The following is a 20,838-nucleotide window of genomic DNA, read 5'->3' on the forward strand; positions in this document are numbered from 1 at the left end:
AGTGCTTAAAGATAAGCAAGTCTGGCACATGTCTGAATGCGTATGGCTGTTAATTTTGGAATATGAATAAATGGGATGCATTGTAAGATCCCAAGGCCTGATGATTACAATGTCAGATAAACATCATGACATCATCATTGACATCATACCTTGGGCTGGCCACAGGAGTGTCAATCACAGATTAGGCGTTTCACAGGATTGGATATATAGATTAAGGAGGAAGGCACGATGACAACATTGTATCTGATTATTGTAACACAAAAATGTGTTAAAATACAATATCCCACTGGGAAAATTGGAATGTCATTGACCTCTGTTTTGATCTGAGTCAAGATTAAGGGGATAATTGTGCACTTATGTCGAGGCCAGATTCGGAGTGGTCTTTGGCCTCTCCCTGCAATTGCTTGAATAAATTGCAACATGCCTGAATTCTGCTGCCTCCTGAGACTTTGTACCCAGTCAGGGAGTTCACCCCTTTGGCAACAACAACCTCTGCAGGTCAACAAAAGTCCTAGTTTGCAAACCAATTGTTGTGATGGTACTCTTGCACTGTGCTGAGACCTGAACTGTGTATCAGTCAGACTTGAGAGCAATGAGAGAAGTTGCACCAGTAATGTCTCCTCCAATGGGAGGGCCAGCAAACAAAAGCTATGTCCTTCATGAGGCTTGCTATGTAAGCATTCAGCCAATAATCCTGCAAAACCAAATCTGATGGACTAGACTGTGTCTAGAAGGTTGAACAGTGTCTCCCTCCACTAGGCCTTGTTTTCACAACTCTCAAACAGCCAGTGTTCCAGGAACAATAGAGAAAATGTGACAGTAACCGTGCAATTCTTTGAAGTGCAACAGCATTGAAAATAAGTGACTGGGAGGAATTTGTTACCAATCATTCAATCTACTGATAATTTGTCCATCAAGGTGCATCATGTTTCGTGTTTGAATGTTTTTATCATGAGCCAAAGCTGCGGGAGAGAAGAAAAAGAAATGAAGAAAATCTTGAACTCTAGGTTGCTTTGTTTCATAGGACATTGTCTCGCACTGGCCCAAACATCTACAGGCTAAGAATTGGCCCATTTAGTCATATGATAATACATGCAACTGCCCTGAGAGTCCACACACACAGCAATCAGCATCTGAATGCTATTTGCAGCATTGACTTATGTTTCTAGAAACTGGGGCCATGCAGGGACGTCGGAGGTCAAGATATCCAGTGATAGGTGAACAGGACTTGGTGCAAGTTAAGACATAGGTAAAATTTTGCATGATACCAAGTTTACAGAAAGGAAAATGTCAGAGGTCTAGTGGAATAAATAGCAAAACCTTCATTATAAAGCTAAAGTTCAAGGACCATCTTCAAGGAAGAAAGTGTAGTAGGAGAAGTGGGGAACCCACAGGCAGGAGGAAAATGAGATTGTTGGTAATTTGCAGATGTTGTAAATTGGAAACAAAAACAAAAATTGCTGGAAAAGGAATGGTCACTCAACATGAAACATTAACTCTGGTTTCTCGCCACAGATATTGTCAGATCTGGGGAGCTTCTTCAGCAATTTTCTGTTTTTGTACTTGTCTTTAACCCTTATTTTAATTTTGTTTCTAATTTATTCGCTGCATTGCCAGATTTCTCATGTTTGCACGTGTGTCAAGCTTGCAAACTATTGTGCGCTGTTAGCTTTTGCAGAATGGTTTAGTTACGAACATTCCCTTCATTCATTAAAAACGTCAGTTACAATTGTTTGAAAAGTTAAAGACATATGTCTCCAAAATATGCATTAGGAGCAAGAATATAACATAGAAAATGTATCCATTTGTCTTCAGGGGAAACTACTTTAGCTGCAACAGATTGTAGAATAGTTCACTGTGGTGAATTTTCATCCTATGTGAAAATGCCTGTATTCTTGTTGAATGTTTCTAAAAATGCAGAATAAACATGTTTCAGAAATAGAGTTCAGAAAGAAACTGTCCTACTGTATAAACTGGGGCCCATGCCCAACTATCTCAGACCAGTCAACAAATTCCAATCTGCTAATCTAGTTACAGGTAAACGTTGCAGCAGAGGTTTCTGAAAACTGTTTCCTCCAAAAGTCATGCATCAGAAGCATATTCAAAAGAACTAATTTAACCCCTTCTTTGTTTTTTCAGTAGGTGTATCATCTAATTTCATGTAATATCATCTTACTTGAAAATAAATCAGACTATAAACCAGGCATTAGAAATTTCAACTTAAATGCCGGTGGAAAGAAGACATGGGTGAGGCATATGATAGCTAGACAATCTGCTGCTCACCACTTGACTTCCACACTAAATGTACTTTTGCCCTCAATTAGTTTTCAATTATTGAAATGTTGCCATCTTCTGCCTTTTGGTCCACATGATACCTGTTGAACATGTTATATACAGCATGTTAGAAGACCTTTCAGCTCATTCTGCTTGTGTTCAAAGAGCAGTACACCTGATTCTGCTTTTTCGCCATGTCCCTGCAACTTTTCAGCTTTCAAATAAACGTCCATTTTTCTTCTGAAAGCCACAGATGATCCTGTATCTGCTACCTGATCGGATCTTAACCACCTCTTAAGCAGTTGTTGCATAAAAACATTTTCCTTGTCTTGCCTCTGATTTGTCTCTGAATCTCCCAAGAACCTAAATGCAAGTGAAAGGTTAGGTCTGATGTACTTGAACCAATTTACAACATATTTAAGAACACAGGTTTCTGTTCATAAGGATTTAGACTGCCAATGTCATGTGCATTCAGTTGGCAGAAATCCTGATTAACAATTTGCATCGAGGATTGAGAAACTGATAGAATCCGGTGTGTTGAAGCAGGCTACTTGACTTAAAATTTTAAAGAAAACCTGTGCTTGCTAGGCAAAAGGTATCAAATGATATGAAGCAAGCCAGGTAAATGGGAGTTGAGATGATCTAATTGAATAACAGAAAAGGTTTTGGGACTGAGTGGCCCACACAAACCCCACAGTGAAATGGGACTGGTGGTCAGTGAATTTGGAAGAAGAAAACGAATTCAAAAACTATTTTGACACTAGCTTTGAGTGAAATGTAATCATCACTGAGACAGACCGCAACTTGCATTGGACACCAAGCATTTTGGAAGTAATCCTGGCACTATGCCGTTTCACTCGTGGAATAAAGCAAACAAACTAGTATTTATGCCCTTACAGTACAGATTTGGTTGAGGGATGGACTGGTTATTGTGGCACTCCAGATACACGTCCCTGGGCAGAATGTGAAGAGCAAGCTGCAGCCTCGCTCAGTGTATCCGCGTTCCATTTTACTGAGCGATTCACTCCCGGATCGACAGCTTGACCTGGCTGGTGGCGTCACGGGAAGCTGCGGGAAAGATGTCGACGGCGATGAATTTCAGCTCCAAGAGCTTCAACCCCCGGCCTCCGGACAAGGGCTCCTTTCCCCTGGACCACCTGGGTGGGCTGAGCGGCCGCGGAGGACCGGGGTTTGATGGAAACGGAGAGGGAGACACCTTCCCCCCTCCAACACCGACCCCCCCTTCCCCATCAGTCACCGACCCCCACCCAAGTCACGGAACCCCTCTTCCCCCCCCCACCCAAGTCACGGAACCCCTCTTCCCCCCCCCCCACCCACCCAAGTCACGGAACCCCTCTTCCCCCCCCCCCACCCACCCACCCACCCAAGTCACGGAACCCCTCTTCCCCCCCCCCCACCCACCCAAGTCACGGAACCCCTCTTCCCCCCCCCCCACCCACCCAAGTCACGGAACCCCTCTTCCCCCCCCCACCCAAGTCACGGAACCCCTCTTCCCCCCCCCCACCCAAGTCACGGAACCCCTCTTCCCCCCCCCCCCAAGTCACCGACCCCCCCCCCCCCAAGTCACGGAACCCCTCTTCCCCCCCCCCACCCAAGTCACGGAACCCCTCTTCCCCCCCCCCCAAGTCACCGACCCCCCTTCCCCATCAGTCACCGACCCCCCTTCCCCATCAGTCACCGACCCCCCCCCAAGTCACCGACCCCCCTTCCCCATCAGTCACCGACCCCCCCCAAGTCACCGACCCCCCTTCCCCATCAGTCACCGACCCCCCCCCCCCCCAAGTCACGGAACCCCTCTTCTCCCCCCCCCCCCCAGTCACGGAACCCCTCTCCCCCCCCCACCCCCAAGTCACGGAACCCCTCTCCCCCCACCCCCCTCAAGTCACGGAACCCCTCTCCCCCCACCCCCCTCAAGTCACGGAACCCCTCTTCCCCCCCCCCCCTCAAGTCACGGAACCCCTCTTCCCCCCCCCAAGTCACGGAACCCCTCTTCCCCCCCCCCAAGTCACGGAACTCCTCTTTCCCCCCCCCCCAAGTCACGGAACCCCTCTTTCTCCCCCCCCCCAAGTCACGGAACCCCTCTTTCCCCCCCCCCCAAGTCACGGAACCCCTCTTCCACCCCCCCCAAGTCACGGAACCCCTCTTCCCCCCCCCCAAAGTCACGGAACCCCTCTTCCCCCCCCCCCGAAGTCACGGAACCCCTCTTCCTCCGCCCCCCCCCCAAGTCACGGAACCCCTCTTCCTCCGCCCCCCCCCCAAGTCACGGAACCCCTCTTCCCCCCCCCCAAGTCACGGAACCCCTCTTCCCCCCCCCCCCAAGTCACGGAACCCCTCTTCCTCCGCCCCCCCCCAAGTCACGGAACCCCTCTTCCCCCCCCCCCCCAAAGTCACGGAACCCCTCTTCCTCCGCCCCCCCCCCCCAAGTCACGGAACCCCTCTTCCCCCCCCCCCCAAAGTCACGGAACCCCTCTTCCTCCGCCCCCCCCCCAAGTCACGGAACCCCTCTTCCCCCCCCCAAGTCACGGAACCCCTCTTCCCCCCCCCCCAAAGTCACGGAACCCCTCTTCCCCCCCCCCCCCCAAGTCACGGAACCCCTCTTCCCCCCCCCCCCCAAGTCACGGAACCCCTCTTCTCCCCCCCCCCCCCAAAGTCACGGAACCCCTCTTCCCCCCCCCCCCCAAGTCACGGAACCCCTCTTCCCCCCCCCCCCCCAAGTCACGGAACCCCTCTTCCCCCTCCCCCACGTCACGGAACCCCTCTTCCCCCCCCCCAAAGTCACGGAACCCCTCTTCCTCCGCCCGCCCCCCCCCCCCCGCCAAGTCACGGAACCCCTCTTCCTCCGCCCCCTCCAAGTCATGGAACCCCTCTTCCCCCCCCCCCCAGTCACCGGCCTCCCCTCTTTCCCGCCCCAAGTCACGGAACCCCTCTTTCCCCCCCCCCCCACAAGTCACCGGCCTCCCCTCTTCTCCCCCCCAAGTCACCGACCCCCTCTTCCTGCCCCCCCCAAGTCATGGAACCCCTCTCCCCCCCCCCCCAGTCACAGACGCCCTCTCTCCCCCCCCCCCCCCAGTCACAGACGCCCTCTCTCCCCCCCCCAGTCACAGACGCCCTCTCTCCCCTTCTCTCTCCCCCCCCCCCAGTCACAGACCCCTCTTTCCCCTTCCCCTCCCCAGTCACAGACCCCCTTTCCCCCCAGTCTCGGACCCCCTTCCCCCACCCCCAGTCACAGACCCCCTTTCCTGCCCCCCCCAGTCACAGACCCCTTCCCTCAGTCATGGACCCCCCCTTGCCCTCTCTTCTCCCCCCCTTGCCCTCTCTTCTCCCACCCCCTCGCCATCCCCCCCCTTCCCCAGTCTCAGACCCCCACAGTCACGGACCCCCTTCTCCCCTCCGCCCCCCCCCCCAGGTCACGGACCCCCTCCCCCAGTCACGAACACCCTTCTTCCCTCTCCCCCCGTCACGGACCCCCCGTCACGGACCCCCCCTCTCCTTCCCCCCCCCTCTCCTTCCCCCCCTCTCCTCCCCCCCCCCCCCAGTCACGGACCCCCTTCTCTCCCCACCCGCCCCCCCCAGTCACGGACCCCCTTCTCTCCCCACCCGCCCCCCCCAGTCACGGACCCCCTTCTCTCCCCACCCCCCCCCCCAGTCACAGACCCCCTTCTCTCCCCCTCTCCCCCCCCCCAGTCACAGACCCCCTTCTCTCCCCCTCCCCCCCCCAGCCACGGACCACCCACCTCTCTCCCACCCCCCGCAGTCACAGACCCCCCCCACGCAGTCACAGACCCCCTTCTCCCCTCCCCCCCCCCGTCACGAACACCCTTCTTCCCTCCCCCTCCCCCCCCCAAAGTCACGGACCCCCTTCTCTTTCCCCCACCCAGTCATGGACCCCCTTCTCTTCTCTCCCCCCCCCCCCCCAGTCACGGTCTCCCCCCCCCCCCCCCAGTCACGGTTCCCCCCCCCCCCAGTCACGGTCCCCCCTCCCCCCAGTCACGGTCTCCCCCCCCCCCCAAGTCACGGTCTCCCCCCCCCCATTCACGGTCTCCCCCCCCCCTCCCCCCAGTCACGGTCTCCCCCCAGTCACGGTCTCCCCCCCCCCCCCCAGTCACGGTCTCTCCCCCCCCCCTCCCCCCAGTCACGGTCTCCCCCCCCCCTCCCCCCAGTCACGGTCTCCCCCCCCCCTCCCCCCAGTCACGGTCTCCCCCCCCCTCCCCCCAGTCACGGTCTCCCCCCCCCCCTCCCCCCAGTCACGGTCTCCCCCCCCCCTCCCCCCAGTCACGGTCTCCCCCCCCCCTCCCCCCAGTCACGGTCTCCCCGACCCCCCCCCCCGTCACCACTCCTGCACTTCCCACCCAGGCACTGCCCCTGCAGCCCCCCCCCCGAGATGCGATTGGTTCTGTTGTTACTTTCGTGGTGCATTTAAGTGATGATAATTTGAAATGGGGAAGAAACCTTAAAATTAAAGCAGTTGGCTTCTCATGACTTGGCAGGTGAATGTAAAGAATTTAAAGAGAAATTTATGAATTGCCTACGAGCGAGCAAGTTTGACAATTCTCTGTGCAGACAGCAATCGAAGGAATACTTGGAATGCAGAATGGAAAGGTATAGCACTAAAATCATGAAAATTTAGTAACTAATCAATTGTATTTAATAATTTGGATCAAGTCTTCATTATAAAGGTAAATTGTTCTAACATCTCCTCCTGTAACCATTGCAGTTTGTTTTCCTTGGCTGTTGTGTCCAATTTTTAAATGTTGTTTTCTCTCTTAATCATTCCTTGAAGCATTGAATGTGTTTTGGCATTTGAATACGTTACTGTAAAATATCTGAGATAACAAGGTGTGAATTGGATGAACACAGCAGGCCAAGCAGCATCAGAGGAGCAGGAAGGCTGACATTTCGGGTCTAGCCCCTTCTTCAGAAATAAAGGGTCATTTCTGAAGAAGGGTCTAGACCCAAAACGTCAGCTTTCCTGCTCCTCTGATGCTGCTTGGCCTGCTGTGTTCATCCAATTCACACCTTGTTATCTCAGACTCTCCAGCATCTGCAGTTCCTTCTATAACTGTAAAATATTTAGTTACTGATTTTTCGATTCCCATCCTAGTTTCCCTTATCACTGCAACTTTCACCAATCCTATAAGTATAATGGAGGTGTAAATTGAATGGCTTCTTCAGCCTCCATCGTTCAATAGGTCACCAATATAAAATGTCAAACATAAAATTTTTAAGCCTGTATCCCCTGGTTTGGGAATTTAGAATTTTCCATTGCTGCATTGATGTATGTATTTGTTGTTGAAATCTGTATGGTAGGTTTTCATGCCGCAACATTTGTTCGAGGCAAGGGTGCTACAACCTGCACTCCAGTTGTTAAAGTTGTTTTTTTTTGTGCCTTTGCACAAGGATTACTAAATATAGGCACATCTTCCAACATTGCTCGTACCAAACTGCATATGTCTAACTGTTTTCTTTTACAGGCAGCTGATGACAAAAGAGCCATTGGAGAAGCTGGGATTTAAAGATCTAATTGACAGCAACACATCGGAGAAACAGCAGCAGATGAAAACCTAACTGTAGAGGAACACATTCAAACTATAAACTAAACAGGAGGGTGTTGATGGACATATATTCATATCAACTCTATATATTGGAAAATATGTTAACTTTCTGTATAGTAAATGTGGAAAAAATACTTAAGGTGAGTGATTTGTTTTATTTTCCCTCTTTCATTACATTTCTGAATGGAATGTATACCGTTGTCGTAGTTGTGATTTATATTACATTCAACAGACAATGATTCATTAGGTGCCTTTCCTTTGACCATGTTTTGTGAATACTGTGAATGGATGCTACTTTGGTGCAATACATGCTCTTTTAGATCTAGTGGTGCAGTAACAGTGTCCCTGCCTCTGGGTTCAAAGTTCCAGTTTGAGCCTGACAACATGACATCTTGGCGGTGGAAAATGCATTGATAAATAGGAACAAAATGGGGTAGTATCAGCCTGTAAATCTTCCAACATGTCTGATGGTGGGTGGTGAGAATGTGAGAACTTTCTGGTCAGCCCCTCCGCTGATCCAAAGAATGGATCAATCCAATAGAAGTCCATAGGCCAATCCTCAAACAAGGACATGAGAAAAGACAGGCATCTGTGATATTTAGTGTTTTCTGTGTTTGACTCTGGATGGGGACCATGTGTCCTTTATCTACTTCCTGAATTGGATAATGTTTGCACATGAGGATGGGCTGAAGTGTAGAGGTGATGCATTCTGTTTGAATATAACACCAGTGCGCTCTTAAGCTCACATCTCCAAGAGTCATTTTTTGGTTTAAATGCTGGAGATTTATTGGCACCTTTGCAGCAATATCTCTGCTTCAGATTAGCAAACATGTTTGCAGCCTGAAGGCAGAGTTGCAATGTGACTTACATCAGAAGGTCATATAAAAATCAAGTTAAAAATGTGCAGTTATGAAGCAATAAAATCGACATGTTTAATGGAAGTGGTGTATGGCCGCTTGGAAAAGAATAATGAATTAAAAGTTTCAAGCCAGTAATTAATTTCACAGGCGATATAAAGTATGCTGAAATTTCATCCTTTAACTACTTCATTGAGGACCTGAACCATATGAGGTGTATAGTTTGAGGGTTTTTGTGGCACAATGGTCATCTTCCCTACACTTGGATCAGAAGATCTGGATATAAGTCCCATCTGTTCCAGAGGTGTGTCCTAATGCACCTGAACAGGTTGATTAAACATATCCATAAGGCTATGTCAGTAACATGAAAATAAAACTGCAGTATGAGTGTTTTGTTACATTTATACATTAAGTGAGTTGTTCAATGTTATTCTGTTTCAAAAATCTCTGATTTTGTTTAATTGATTTTCCGAGTCACGCCATCGTAGGACCCAGCTACCTATATCAGAAGGCAAGAGGTGACAGATTGCCTTGGAATTGTTGCTATTTGCACACCATATTGTAACAAACATCACAGCAATGTTGTGAGAGGTATGACAGCACTGTCAGCTGCAGGTTAAATGTAATTGGTGACACTGAGAGATTTTAAATGCTATAACATTTTTATTTTTACTAACATTGGAACAGTTTAAATGGGGACAACAGTGTGGTTGCAAATTAACGTTATTTGTGGGATAATTGTATCATTGCTGTAGTGCCAAATCATTCCTTTTGGCTCAGCTATGACTGTTAGTGAGCGGGATCCCGCTGAAGGATATGTGGGCTGTATGTGCTATGATGACTGGACACATGGGAAAGTTACAAATCGTCACATTGAGCCTGTGAATACAAAGATCAAAGACTCAATTCGGCCAAGAAGTTGCAGCTTTATCTAGAAGGTTATAAAATTGATCAGGAAGGCTTGGTACATGTGAATTACAGAATGCATTGGATGCATTTATTGTGAACCACAATAAATGACTGAAACTCTGCGAGTAGGTAATTACCTTCTATTACTTGTAAATAAGCAAACTGCTGAGTTGCTACAGGACAAACATCCTGATATTTCAAGTGGCAGCATGGTATCGGTGACATTGACCAGACATTCCGAGAAGTGGTGATCACAGATTTGGGTCGAGTGGATTTTGGGGTGTCAGGTTTGATGTAGTGAAGAAAGGGGGACAACAGGTCAGGTCCAGTTGGGGGTGGGGAAGTGCTGTTTGGGGTGTGTGCGCGGTATGTGTAGGGTCAGTTGAATTGTAACCGTATACTTAATAGTCTAACTTCCGAAGTAACTATTATGCTTAATTTTGTCAGAGGCCTCAGAAGTCTTTGATTTAAATGAAGACTTTCAGGGGGTTCCAGACATAGAGGAATTGTCCAGCAGAAGAATCAGTTTCCTGAGTAATTTCTTTTGGAATGTACTACAGCAAGAATTCCAGAGTGTTCGCAAGCATGATTCCCATCTTTGATGGAACAACAACTGTCAGGCTGTTATAAAATACCTTGTCTATAAGGTAGAAGTCAACGAAGGTGATTATCAGTCTGGCTTGGCTGTTGTATGACTATTATGCTATGTGGAAAGCTGGAGAAGGAACAAAATTTTGAGGCCTGCCGCCTTTGTGGTTTAAAGATGCCTCCCACTCTTTGCAGTTAATTACACAGGGCTTTGAGAAGGGAACATTCAGATAGTCTGAGTAACAATCTAACACCATGTCGGCTACTGTGAGTTTACCCACTGAAGGCTTTTGTAGCTCCTTCAGGAAGAAATTTAAATTGCAACTCTTCCTGAAGCTCCCATCACCAGTTTTGATCCCAGGATGTTGATTTCAAGTGTTTCCCTTGAAGATGTAGTCACCTTGCTGCTGCTGACCATTATCCTCCTGCTGTATTTCAACAGTGGCTTAAAAACTCCTGGAGTGATTAACTTTCCCATGGGACCGTCTCACTGTGTTCAGGAACCTGCACGTATTGGATCTGAAGATACTGAACAAATCTTTGAAGCTAACAGGGAGCTAGACTTGGACAGTAAATCAGAAGCCTGGTTTGCTCTTTGCCATCTCTGTTCAGCTCTTTGGGGGGGTGTTCATTTACATCACGCCTTTAGTACAGAAATGTATGTTGTTGTCACCAATGTAAACCAACCAGAATCCAGCAAATTTCACCCCAAAATTACCATCATTTTGGGCAGATAAAAGAACTAGGTGTAATATATAGAACATTACAGCACAGTACAGGCCCTTCGGCCCTCGATGTTGTGCTGACCTGTCATACCGATTTGAAGCCTATCTAACCTACACTATTCTATGTATGTCCATATGCTTATCCAATGACGACTTAAATGTACCTAAAGTTGGCGAATCTACTACCGTTGCAGGCAAAGCGTTCCATTCCCTTACTACTCTGAGTAAATGGGGCTCCCCTTCAGAAATATTTAACTGGCAGCTAAGTGCTGAGCCTTATCTGGTTATTGTGAAAAATTCCAAAAAAAATTCTTTTTTTTTCCTTAGGTGAACTTTAAATTTCACACAGTAATGGGCGTGAGAGTGGGAAGGGAGAGGGTGATAATGTACTCTACTGTCTATAATCAGAAAAGACCCCGGGTCTTTCTGTTCTCTGTCAGTTGGTAACAGTGCTTCTTTCCAGGATCCATGTGCTATGTCGTTGTTGGACTGAATCAACACCAATTGCCTGGGCCTGTTGTTTGGTCTTTGGCCAACTCTCCATTTAAATAACATCCTGCTCTTCTGTTTTCACTGCCAATGTGATCATTTTCCTAAATTATACTCAAATGGTGGAATTTTAACCATTCAGCTAAGCTGTTGCTATCCCTTCGCAAACTTTGCAACATTGGACCATGTTCTTTGTCCAGACCCAGGATCAGTGCCACTGAGAGCTGCTCCAATCCATTTAGTCCTCTCTCCTCTGTACCCCAAATTCAAAGATCAGGAGATTTAGATTGAAGCGTGACCCAAATGGATGAACTGCAGCTTCAAGTCATAAAGCTACAATCCAAATAGCCTGTAAAGTGGCTATCAACAGGTTAAATGAATGGTTGAAAATTTGGCAATTCCAGTACAATGTAGGAAAATGTGCATGCAGAAGAGCAGGATATAATTTAAATGTGGAGAGTTTGCATAATGCTGCGGTACAGAAGCATCAGGCTGTTCTGCAGATGAATTAGAAAACATCAGCATGCAGGTTTAGCCAACAAAGATTGGTAATGGATTTAACGTTTCGGGTCTGGTGACCTTTTCTCAAAACTGATGGTAGCTGGGAAAATATGCAGAAAGGGTGGGGTAGGGATTAAACAATAGGATAGAGCCCAAAGAGAGAGAATGATAGTTGGACAGATAAAGGAGTTGCTAATGATCAGGCTGGGAGGGTGAATAGTTGTTTATGGGAACTGTTAGTGGCTAACAGCAGGAGGTGTATAATGGCAGGCTATGTGCTAACAAGACCTGGTCTGTGGGATGGGGGAACTGGGACATGGGAGAGTTTAGGCCGTAAAATTATTGAAATCAATATTGAGTCCGGAGGGCTGTAGGGTCCCCAAGTGGAAAATGGGGTATTGTTCCTCCAGCTTGCATTGGGTTTCACTGGAACACTATAGCAAGCCAGAGATAGAGATGTTGGCTAGGGAGCAAGGTGGTGAATTGAAGTGGCAGGCAACAGGTAGTTCAGGGTCTTTTTAGCGAGCAGAACATAGATGTTCTGCGAAGCAGTCGCCAAGTCTGCTTCGTTTCCCCAGTGTAGAGGGGACCACATTGTGAGCAGCGAATGCGGTAGACTAGATTCTGGAAGTGCAGGTGAAGTGTTGCTTCACCTCCGAAGGTATGTTTGGGCCCTTCGATACTGGACATCTTGCTCGTGGTGGTGGAAATGGTATCTGATGATCTTCTGGATTTGGTTGCTGGTGAGGAAAAGGAGAACCCTATCACTGTTGCAGGAGGGAAGAAAAGGGGTGAGAGAGGAAGTGTGGGAGATGGTTCGGACCTGGTTGAAGGCCCTCTCGAAAGCAGAGCTGGGGAATCCTCGGCTCAGGAAGAAGATGGACATTTCAGAGGGTTCCTTGTCGAAATTGGCCTCATCAGAACTTACGCGACAGGGATGGAGGAACTGAAAGAATGGGATGAAGTCTTTACAGGAAGTGGGGTGTGAAGATGTATGGTCCAGGTGGTGTGGGAGTCAGTGGGATTGTAATGGATATTAGTGGCCTGTCTGATCCCAGAAATGGAAACACAAATGTCAAGGAAGGGAGGGAGGAGTCGGAGACAGACCAGGTGAAAGTGAGGGCAGGGTGGAAATTGAAGGTCAAATTGATGAAGGTTTCCAATTCCAGACCAGAGGGAAGCAGCACTGATGATATCATTGATGTATCAGAGGAAGAGTTCTGGGTGGGGGCTGGAATAGGACTGGAACAAGGAATGTCCCACATACCCCACGAAGAGACAGGCATAACTAGGGCCCATGCGGGTATCCATGCCAACCTCTCTTACCTGAAAAAAAATGAGAGCAGTTGAAAGAGTTGTTGAGGGTAATGATGAGCTCGGCCAAGTGGAGTAGGATGGTGGTGGGTGGGGATAACATAATTCATTCATAAATGATAACATCCTATCTGGATGCATCATAGCTTGGTATGGCAGCTGCTCTGCCCAACACTGCAAGAAGTTACAGAAGACTGAACGCAGCCTAATCCATCATGAAAATCAATCTTCTTTCCATTCACTTTGTCTACACTTTCCATTGGCTTGGGAAAACAGCCAACATAATCAAAGACATCTCCCATCCAGTTATACTCTCTCCTACCCTTTTTCATTGGGCAGAAGATACAAAAGTTTGAAAACGTACCAACAGATTCAAGAACAATTTCTTCCCTGCTGCTATCAGACTTGCAAATGGAGCTTTTGTACATTAGAGTTAATCTGAAACAGCAACAGTACAGACACAGTGGGTTAAGTGGCCTCCTTCTGTACTGTAAAATTCCACGATTCTATGTTTAAAATAAAATGAAGCTTGAATACCAAAATAATTTGCCTGAAGTGAATTCTTGCATGGTGCTTTCTGTGAACCCGCATCCTTAAGAGACAGAATACCAGAAATGTTTGCGTTTCACGGGAATTCCTTGGTTTAAATGCTAAAGAACACATTAACATTTAAAGGCACACCTTATCATTGGAACATTAGTTTGCAGTCTCTGTAATTATAATTGCACAACTTAGAACTAAGTCAGACTTCAAAGCAAGCAAGATAAATAAATTGCATGGTTTCAATTGCCTTTGTCTTGAAATACTTATAGACTTTTTTCCAGGGTTTCCCTGTTCCTTGTGGCCACCGGAGGCACATAGCCCACCTCAAGGATGCTACAACAGGTAGTGACTGTCATCAGTCCTTTTGATAGTTCCAGGAGTAGCTGCATGCCCCTGCTATACTTGCAGTTGTTTTTTCTTTCTCTTCAAGTTCTTGTCCAAATTTTACTGCTCTAGCCTCATTGACTGCTGACCTGCCTATCTGCTCGAGGCTCTTTGAAGTGGAACCACTTTTAACCACATTTTCAGCCTTTTCCATAGGTTCACCCCATCCTGTATAACTTGCCCCCTCCCCCAACCAAAAGTTTGTTTTACCATTTCTTTGCTTCCTCGATTTCCTGTAGGCCTTGTCAGAAATCTGTAATACTCTTAAACAGAGGATAGCCGGCAGGCTGGAGGCCGGGGTGGAGCGGGATGACCAGCATGCACAGAGTAGGGATGTTTGGTGGACTGAGGACCAATGTGGGGACTCAGCGACTTGCATCCTCAGTACTTCAGTGGGAGCATCAGGATCATTAAACCTCAGGAGTGATATTTTTAGCGACTTTTCTAGTTTTATTTGGAATCTGAGAGTCTCTGAGAAACCACAAGGGCAAATATATCAACAAGTGAGATTTTATTGGGCACTCAGTCATGATCTTGTTGAATGGTGGGGCAAGCTTGAGGGGCCAAGTCATCCCTTCCTGCTCATATTTCTTATATTCTTACATTGTTGTATCTAAGAAGTAACTGAACTGCACTCATTTCAGTATGAAATTTGGCCAAGACACCGTCTTAATGAGTTGCAAGTTCTGAATGTTTGATTTGACCAGGAACATTTCTCTTATTGATTGCTAATGGCCTTCCCTAGGTTTCTTCTTTCTTCCAATATCTCTTCCAAGTGACTTAGAAGGATTCCTTCTCAAATGCCTTCACTATGCATGCACATCTAACTCCTGAACTGATATCTTAGTTGTTAGTCAATGTGAAACTGTTGCAATGCCAGCAGAGGTCACACCCACAGGTGAATCCTTTTTAATTTATTCATTCATGGGATATGGGTGTCACTGGTTTGACTAGCATTTATTGCCCATCCCTTTTTGCTGTTAAGATGGTGGTGGAGTAATATGCTCTTGAACCAAAGCAGAGCATTTGGTGTAGGTAGACACAAAATGTTTTTAAGGGAGAGACCCAGGATTTTGCCCAGTGACGCTGAAGGAACAGTAATATATGGTGAGTGGCTTAGCAGGAACTTGCATGAAATGGTTTTCCTATGTACCTGCTGCCATCCTCATGGGTACGAAACTAGGCTATCAGTTGTGCTCAGTGATTCTGCATTATTGTGTATCTCGAAGGCTATTTTGGAGGACGCTTACCTGAAGGTCAGAGGCTGAATGTCCTTGACTGCTGAAGTTCTCTCTGACTGGGAGGGAACACTCCTGCTTGGTGATGGTTGTGTGGTGTCCACTCATCTGTCATCATAGTGTCTGCATGGTCTCACTGATACACCTCAAGGCATCCTTTCCTGCAGGGGACTGAGACCACAACACCACACGACCTGCCACGCAATCTCTGTAAGACATGTCAGACCATCAACATGGATACTACCATCACATGGGAACACTGCCCATAATGTACGGTATATACTCATGTGACTCGGCCAATGTTGTCAACCTCATACGCTGCAGGAAAGGATGCTCTAAGAAAAACCCTAGTGTTAAATTTGACTAAATTATTACCGTCAATGTAACTTTTGGGGGTGAGAATTGTGATGAAGATTTATAATACATTATTATTTGGAAACTAGGATTTTAAGAGTAAAGGTAAATGGGATGTTTGTTTTAGTTTTCTGAAAGTGCTTTGTTACATTTTAAAATGTTTTTACTTAGTTGTGTTTTTAAGATCTAGGAATAGAAAGGCTAGTAACTGCTAATAGGTTCAGATCAGAAGGAGAAAACAATCTACACTAGCTGGAATGAAGTCTTCAGCTCTATTAGCAGTCCAAGTAGACACAGTTGGAGAAAAAGTCCTGAGCATTTCTTAGAGTTCAGTGAGGAAAAGTCAGTGAGTTAACCTGTTTTTGTGTCACTGGGAGAATTGGGAAGAATCACATCTGGTCAATGTACATAAAGTAATGAAAAAAATGCTTGTGACCTTGTTAGATGAGTCAGAAATTTTAATGTGAAGATAGGAGTGCCACTTTCATGGGATTGTGTATGTGTAAAAGATATTGCTGGTAAATAGCAAAAAGATTCAACCAAATATGGCAATTTTAAAGATCAGTTTATTACATAAATTTAAATTAATAAAACAGTCTTGTTTTGTTAAACATACACAGGCATCTTCATGTAAATACGTTCACTTTAATCAAACTGCAAAAATAAAACTTATGATCTATCAAGATAGTAGGAACTGCAGTTGCTGGAGAATCTGAGATAACAAGGTGTAGAACTGGATGAACACAGCAGGCCAAGCAGCATCAGAGGAGCAGGAATGCTGATGTTTCGGGCCTAGACCCTTCTTCAAAATTTCTGATGGGTCCAGGCCAAATACGTCAACCTTCCAGCTCCTCTGATGCTGCTTGGCGTGCTGTGTTCATCCAGCTCTACACCTTGTTATCTCAGATTCTCCAGCACCTGTAGTTCCTACTATCTCTGAGGCAGATTACTACCACATGTTGCCTGTTGAAATGTTCTGTAGAAATACTTCCCTATGCAAATGCAACCCTTTCTCAGTGCACCGTGTACAATTTCCCTCATTAGTCATGCCCTTGATTCTTTGAGGAAAGTTGTCAGTTAAAATGATTATTACAAGAGTCACAGTTTTTAACTTCCTTCTGATGGATTTAATTTAAGTTCTGGTTTTTGGTCATGGGGAGTCATGGAGGCAAATGCGAAGATTTGCCTTCACCACATTACAAGATTTTGGAACAGGAAAAAAGAATTAAAGACAAAATAATAGAGGAAACAGATTTGCTGGTAAAAATGATTGATTCTTACAAAGGTGTAGAGCTGGATGGGCACAGCAGGCCAAGCAGCATCAGAGGAGCAGGAAGGCTGACGTTTTGAGCCACTCTCTCCGTGACTCCCTTGTCCGCTCCACACTCCCCTCCAGTCCCACCACACCTGGCCCTTTTCCCTGCAACCACAGGAAGCACAACACCTGCCCCTGCACCTTCCCCTCCCCTCACCCCCATCCCAGGCCCCAAGAAGACTTTCCACATCAAGCAGATGTTCATCTGCACATCTACTAATGTGGTATACTGCATCTGCTGTTCCCATTGTGGCCTCTATATCGGGGGAACCAAGCGGAGGCTTGGGGAAGACTTTGCAGAACGCCTATGCTCGGTTTGCGCTAAACAACTGCACCTCTCAGTCGCGAACCATTTCAGCTCCCCCTCACATTCCTCAGACGACATGTCCATCCTGGGCCTCCTGCAGTGCTACAATGATGCTACCCAAAGGTTGCAGGAACAACAACTCATATTCCGCTTGGGAACCTTGCAGCCCAGTGGTATCAATGGCCTTCACAAGCTTCAAAATCTCCCCTCCCCTGACCACATCCCAAAACCAGCCCAGCTACTCCCCGCCTCCCCACCCTGTCTTTCCTCCCACCTATCCCCTCCTCCCACCTCAAGCCCCACCCACATCTCCTACCTACTAACCTCATCCTGCTCCCTTGACCTGTCTGTACTCCCTGGACTGACCTATCTCCTCCCTATCTCCCTACCTACACTCACCTTTACTGGCTCCATCCCCGCCTCTTTGACCTGTCTGTTTCCTCTTCACCTATCTTCTCCTCTATCCATCTTCTATCAACTTCCCCCTCTCTCACTATTTATTCCGGAACACCCTTCCCTGCCCCCATTCCTGTAGAAGGGTCTAGGCCCGAAACGTCAGCCTTCCTGCTCCTCTGATGCTGCTTGGCCTGCTGTGCCCATCCAGCTCTACACCTTGTTGTCTCAGATTCTCCAGCATCTGCAGTTCCTACTATCGCTGATTCTTATAAAGTTGAGTTTGTATAATGTAAATGAACAGAATTACCGTTGTTTCTTTGTGAGCTTCAACTTATTTTTAAATGCAGATGTACATTAAAGAATCATAGCAATTCATATCACGGAAAGGGACTATTCAGGCTACTGTGTTTCTGCTAGCTCTTTGTAAGAACAATCCAAAACAATTCATAACACCAGGATGGCCCAGAGCACATTGTAGCTGATGAAGCAGATTTGAACTGTCTCTATTCTGATGTGGATTTGTCCAACATCAATAAAATTTGGCTAGAACTACATACTAATATTGACTGCACTACAGAAATCGCTTTACTGACTTCAATACTTTTTGGGACATCTTAAAATCTTGGAAGATACAATGCAATAGATTTCTTTGCTATACATCGACTGAGGGGCAGAAAGCACCTCATAACAATATCTAAAAGACTACATCTCATACAGTGCGGTCTGTGTAAGTACGACACTGGAATAAACATACAGATGCCTCATGTTCCTGGCCCCTGTTCTGAGCTGCCATACCCAGTAATCGATGTGTCAGGTTCAGTATGCATTATAGAAATTGCCATACAGCTCCCAATCCAGTTGTTAGCAATTGCATTGTTAATTTTGCTTTTAGGACTTTAGCAACTCTAATTCATGCTTCCATGAAGACAACTTAATGTATACGACAATGCACCTGTTTGCTGCAGGGATGGAGAGCATCTCAGCCACACTTCATGGGAGAATGCTTCTGATGATGAAATATCCAGAGATCCAGAGTAAGAGGCATTCTTATTAATTCCACTCTGGAGCTGACCTTGTTGTATGAATTTCAACGTCTCATTTTCTCCATTTGTCAGTATTGAAATTTTGAACTTATTCGAAAATATCATGACAGTACTTCCAATGACTTTAAAAATGTGTTTGGTTTGCAGAAAAGGTTCATGAGGAAATTATCAGAGTTATTGGATCGGAAGGACCTCCCAAAATTGAAGGTCGGAAAGATTTGCCTTACACTGATGCAGTGATCCATGAAATTCAGAGGTTTGGTGACATTGTACCACATGAAACGACAGTGGATGTAAATTTCAGAGGATACTTCATTCCAAAGGTACCCTCGGGAAAGGACGGCTACATTCAGAGTCTGATATTCTGATATTTAATGAAGGACATCTAAGAGAGAGGAAAGCTCTCATGGTTACATTTAGTGCATTCTGCAATGTTGACACCTAAGTAACTAGATCTCACTAACTTTTCTATTCAGAGGTTTGGAGGAATATGAGGAGTTTTTTCTAAACTCAGAGGATAGTTGGTGGGATTTTGGAACTCATTGCCCATAAAGGTGGTAGAGGCAGAAACCATCATAACATTTAAGGAATCTTTAGCTGTACACTTGATATGCCAAATGCATACAAGGCTATGCACCATGACTAATAGGGCTATGATGAAAATCTTCAGGGCATTTCATTATTGAAGTTGTAAATTGCTGTTAAGTTACTAACATAGAGAGGAGAGTGGGAATAATTGGACAGCTCTTTCTTATCAAATAGCAGAGCAGGCTTAAGGGGCAGACTGGTCCCCCATTCCTAATTTGTGCATTTGTGTGGCACAAAAATGGCAGGCAAAATGTCTCCTCTTTTTATGCATCATTCTGTTAGCTTTCGCTGTAAGACAATAGAAAGAACAGAGAAAAAGGGAGATTAAATCAAAGTGATTTTCTTTAACAACGACAGCAACAACTTGTATTTGCTTAGTACCTTTAATATGGTAGACTGTCCTAAGAATGTGCTCAGGCTGGATACCAGAGAAATAATGGCACCGAACCATACAGGGAGGTGATATGAAAAGTGATGAAGACATAGTGAAAGAGGTAAACTTTAGGGGAAGGCTCACGTTGATATCATACTCACTGCAACCACAAAACTTCTCAGAGCAGCTCACAGCCAATGAAGTACTCTTGAATCTACAGCAGTCTCCACTGTAATGTAAGAAATTCAGTAGACACTTAGCAACCTCCCAAAAAAGAATGATAATTAGAAGATGAACCCTTCTTTGTGATAGACTTAAGGATTAATATTGACCAGAACACTGAGGATAATTGCTATCCTCCTTGTCAAACCAGTGTCTTCTCAAAGACAATTGCTCTAGCATTGCAGCATATCTGCAGTGGAGGGCCAGAAGTTGTGACTTCTACGTTTGAGCCCTCAGGTGGCATTTCAATCCAGAACTCGATGATTCAGAAGTAAATGTACCATACTAACCATCATGAAGGAGGGATGACAAAGAGACAGGTTGAGAAAATTATGAAGGGAATTGCAGAGCTTAGAGTCCAGACAGCTGAAAGCGTAGTGGAATCGATTAAAGATGCTCAAGATGCCGGAATCTGATTTTAATGATTGCCGTGTTTAACTTACTGGTATGATTATTCCTTAACGACTGTGCAAGTAATGTCAGTAATGTCTTTTGATTGGATTTAATTTCATTTATCATTGTCACATGTATTGAGATACAGTGAAAGTTTTGTTTTTTGAGATACCCAGACAAATCATACCTTTCATAAGTACATCAGAGGAATAGGACAGAACATAGACTATGGTTTTACAGCTGTAGAGATAGATCCACTCTGGTCCATTCGTAAATCAGATAACAGCGGGAATGAAGCTGTTCTTCAATCTATTGTTACATGTTTTGAAAATTTGTATCTTCTACCAGATGGATGATGGTGGAAGAAAATATAACTGATGCACAAAAGGTCTTTGGTTATGTTGGCTGCTTTCCAGAGGCAGCAGGAAATGTAGATTGAGTCAATGGAAAGA

The 20,838-nt window shown here is 46.1% G+C and overlaps 2 protein-coding genes across 5 annotated transcripts in view; both read left to right on the forward strand.

The window, feature by feature from the left end:
• Window positions 1-3,293: 3,293 nt before the first annotated feature.
• On the forward strand, window positions 3,294-7,981 carry LOC125462221 (cytochrome c oxidase assembly protein COX19). The gene is made up of 3 exons (XM_048551977.2): window positions 3,294-3,435; window positions 6,783-6,894; window positions 7,767-7,981. Exons 1-3 carry the CDS (start codon window positions 3,354-3,356, stop codon window positions 7,858-7,860), a joined length of 288 nt encoding a protein of 95 aa, XP_048407934.1. The 5' UTR covers window positions 3,294-3,353; the 3' UTR covers window positions 7,861-7,981.
• Window positions 7,907-20,838, forward strand: part of LOC125462220 (cytochrome P450 2G1-like) — a 31,204-nt gene continuing 18,272 nt past the window's right edge. For all 4 annotated transcript variants that reach the window (XM_059654074.1, XM_048551976.2, XM_059654072.1 and 1 more), the window contains exons 1-3: window positions 7,907-7,987; window positions 18,660-18,801; window positions 18,958-19,133. In XM_059654074.1, coding sequence (XP_059510057.1) covers window positions 7,907-7,987; window positions 18,660-18,801; window positions 18,958-19,133 — 399 coding nt within the window. The remainder of the gene's footprint in view (window positions 7,988-18,659; window positions 18,802-18,957; window positions 19,134-20,838) is intronic.

This window comes from Stegostoma tigrinum, chromosome 23 (assembly GCF_030684315.1).
Source record: "Stegostoma tigrinum isolate sSteTig4 chromosome 23, sSteTig4.hap1, whole genome shotgun sequence".
Classification (NCBI taxonomy): Eukaryota; Metazoa; Chordata; class Chondrichthyes; order Orectolobiformes; family Stegostomatidae; genus Stegostoma; species Stegostoma tigrinum.

What these genes read in the sequence shown, in the direction of transcription:
- LOC125462221 (XM_048551977.2), top strand. Translation starts at nt 3,354, where the DNA reads ATGTCGACGGCGATGAATTTCAGCTCCAAGAGCTTCAACCCCCGGCCT. An exon ending in CTTTCCCCTGGACCACCTGG is followed by an intron (nt 3,436 to 6,782) that starts GTGGGCTGAGCG and finishes ATGACTTGGCAG; the next exon opens with GTGAATGTAAAGAATTTAAA. An exon ending in TTGGAATGCAGAATGGAAAG is followed by an intron (nt 6,895 to 7,766) that starts GTATAGCACTAA and finishes TTTCTTTTACAG; the next exon opens with GCAGCTGATGACAAAAGAGC.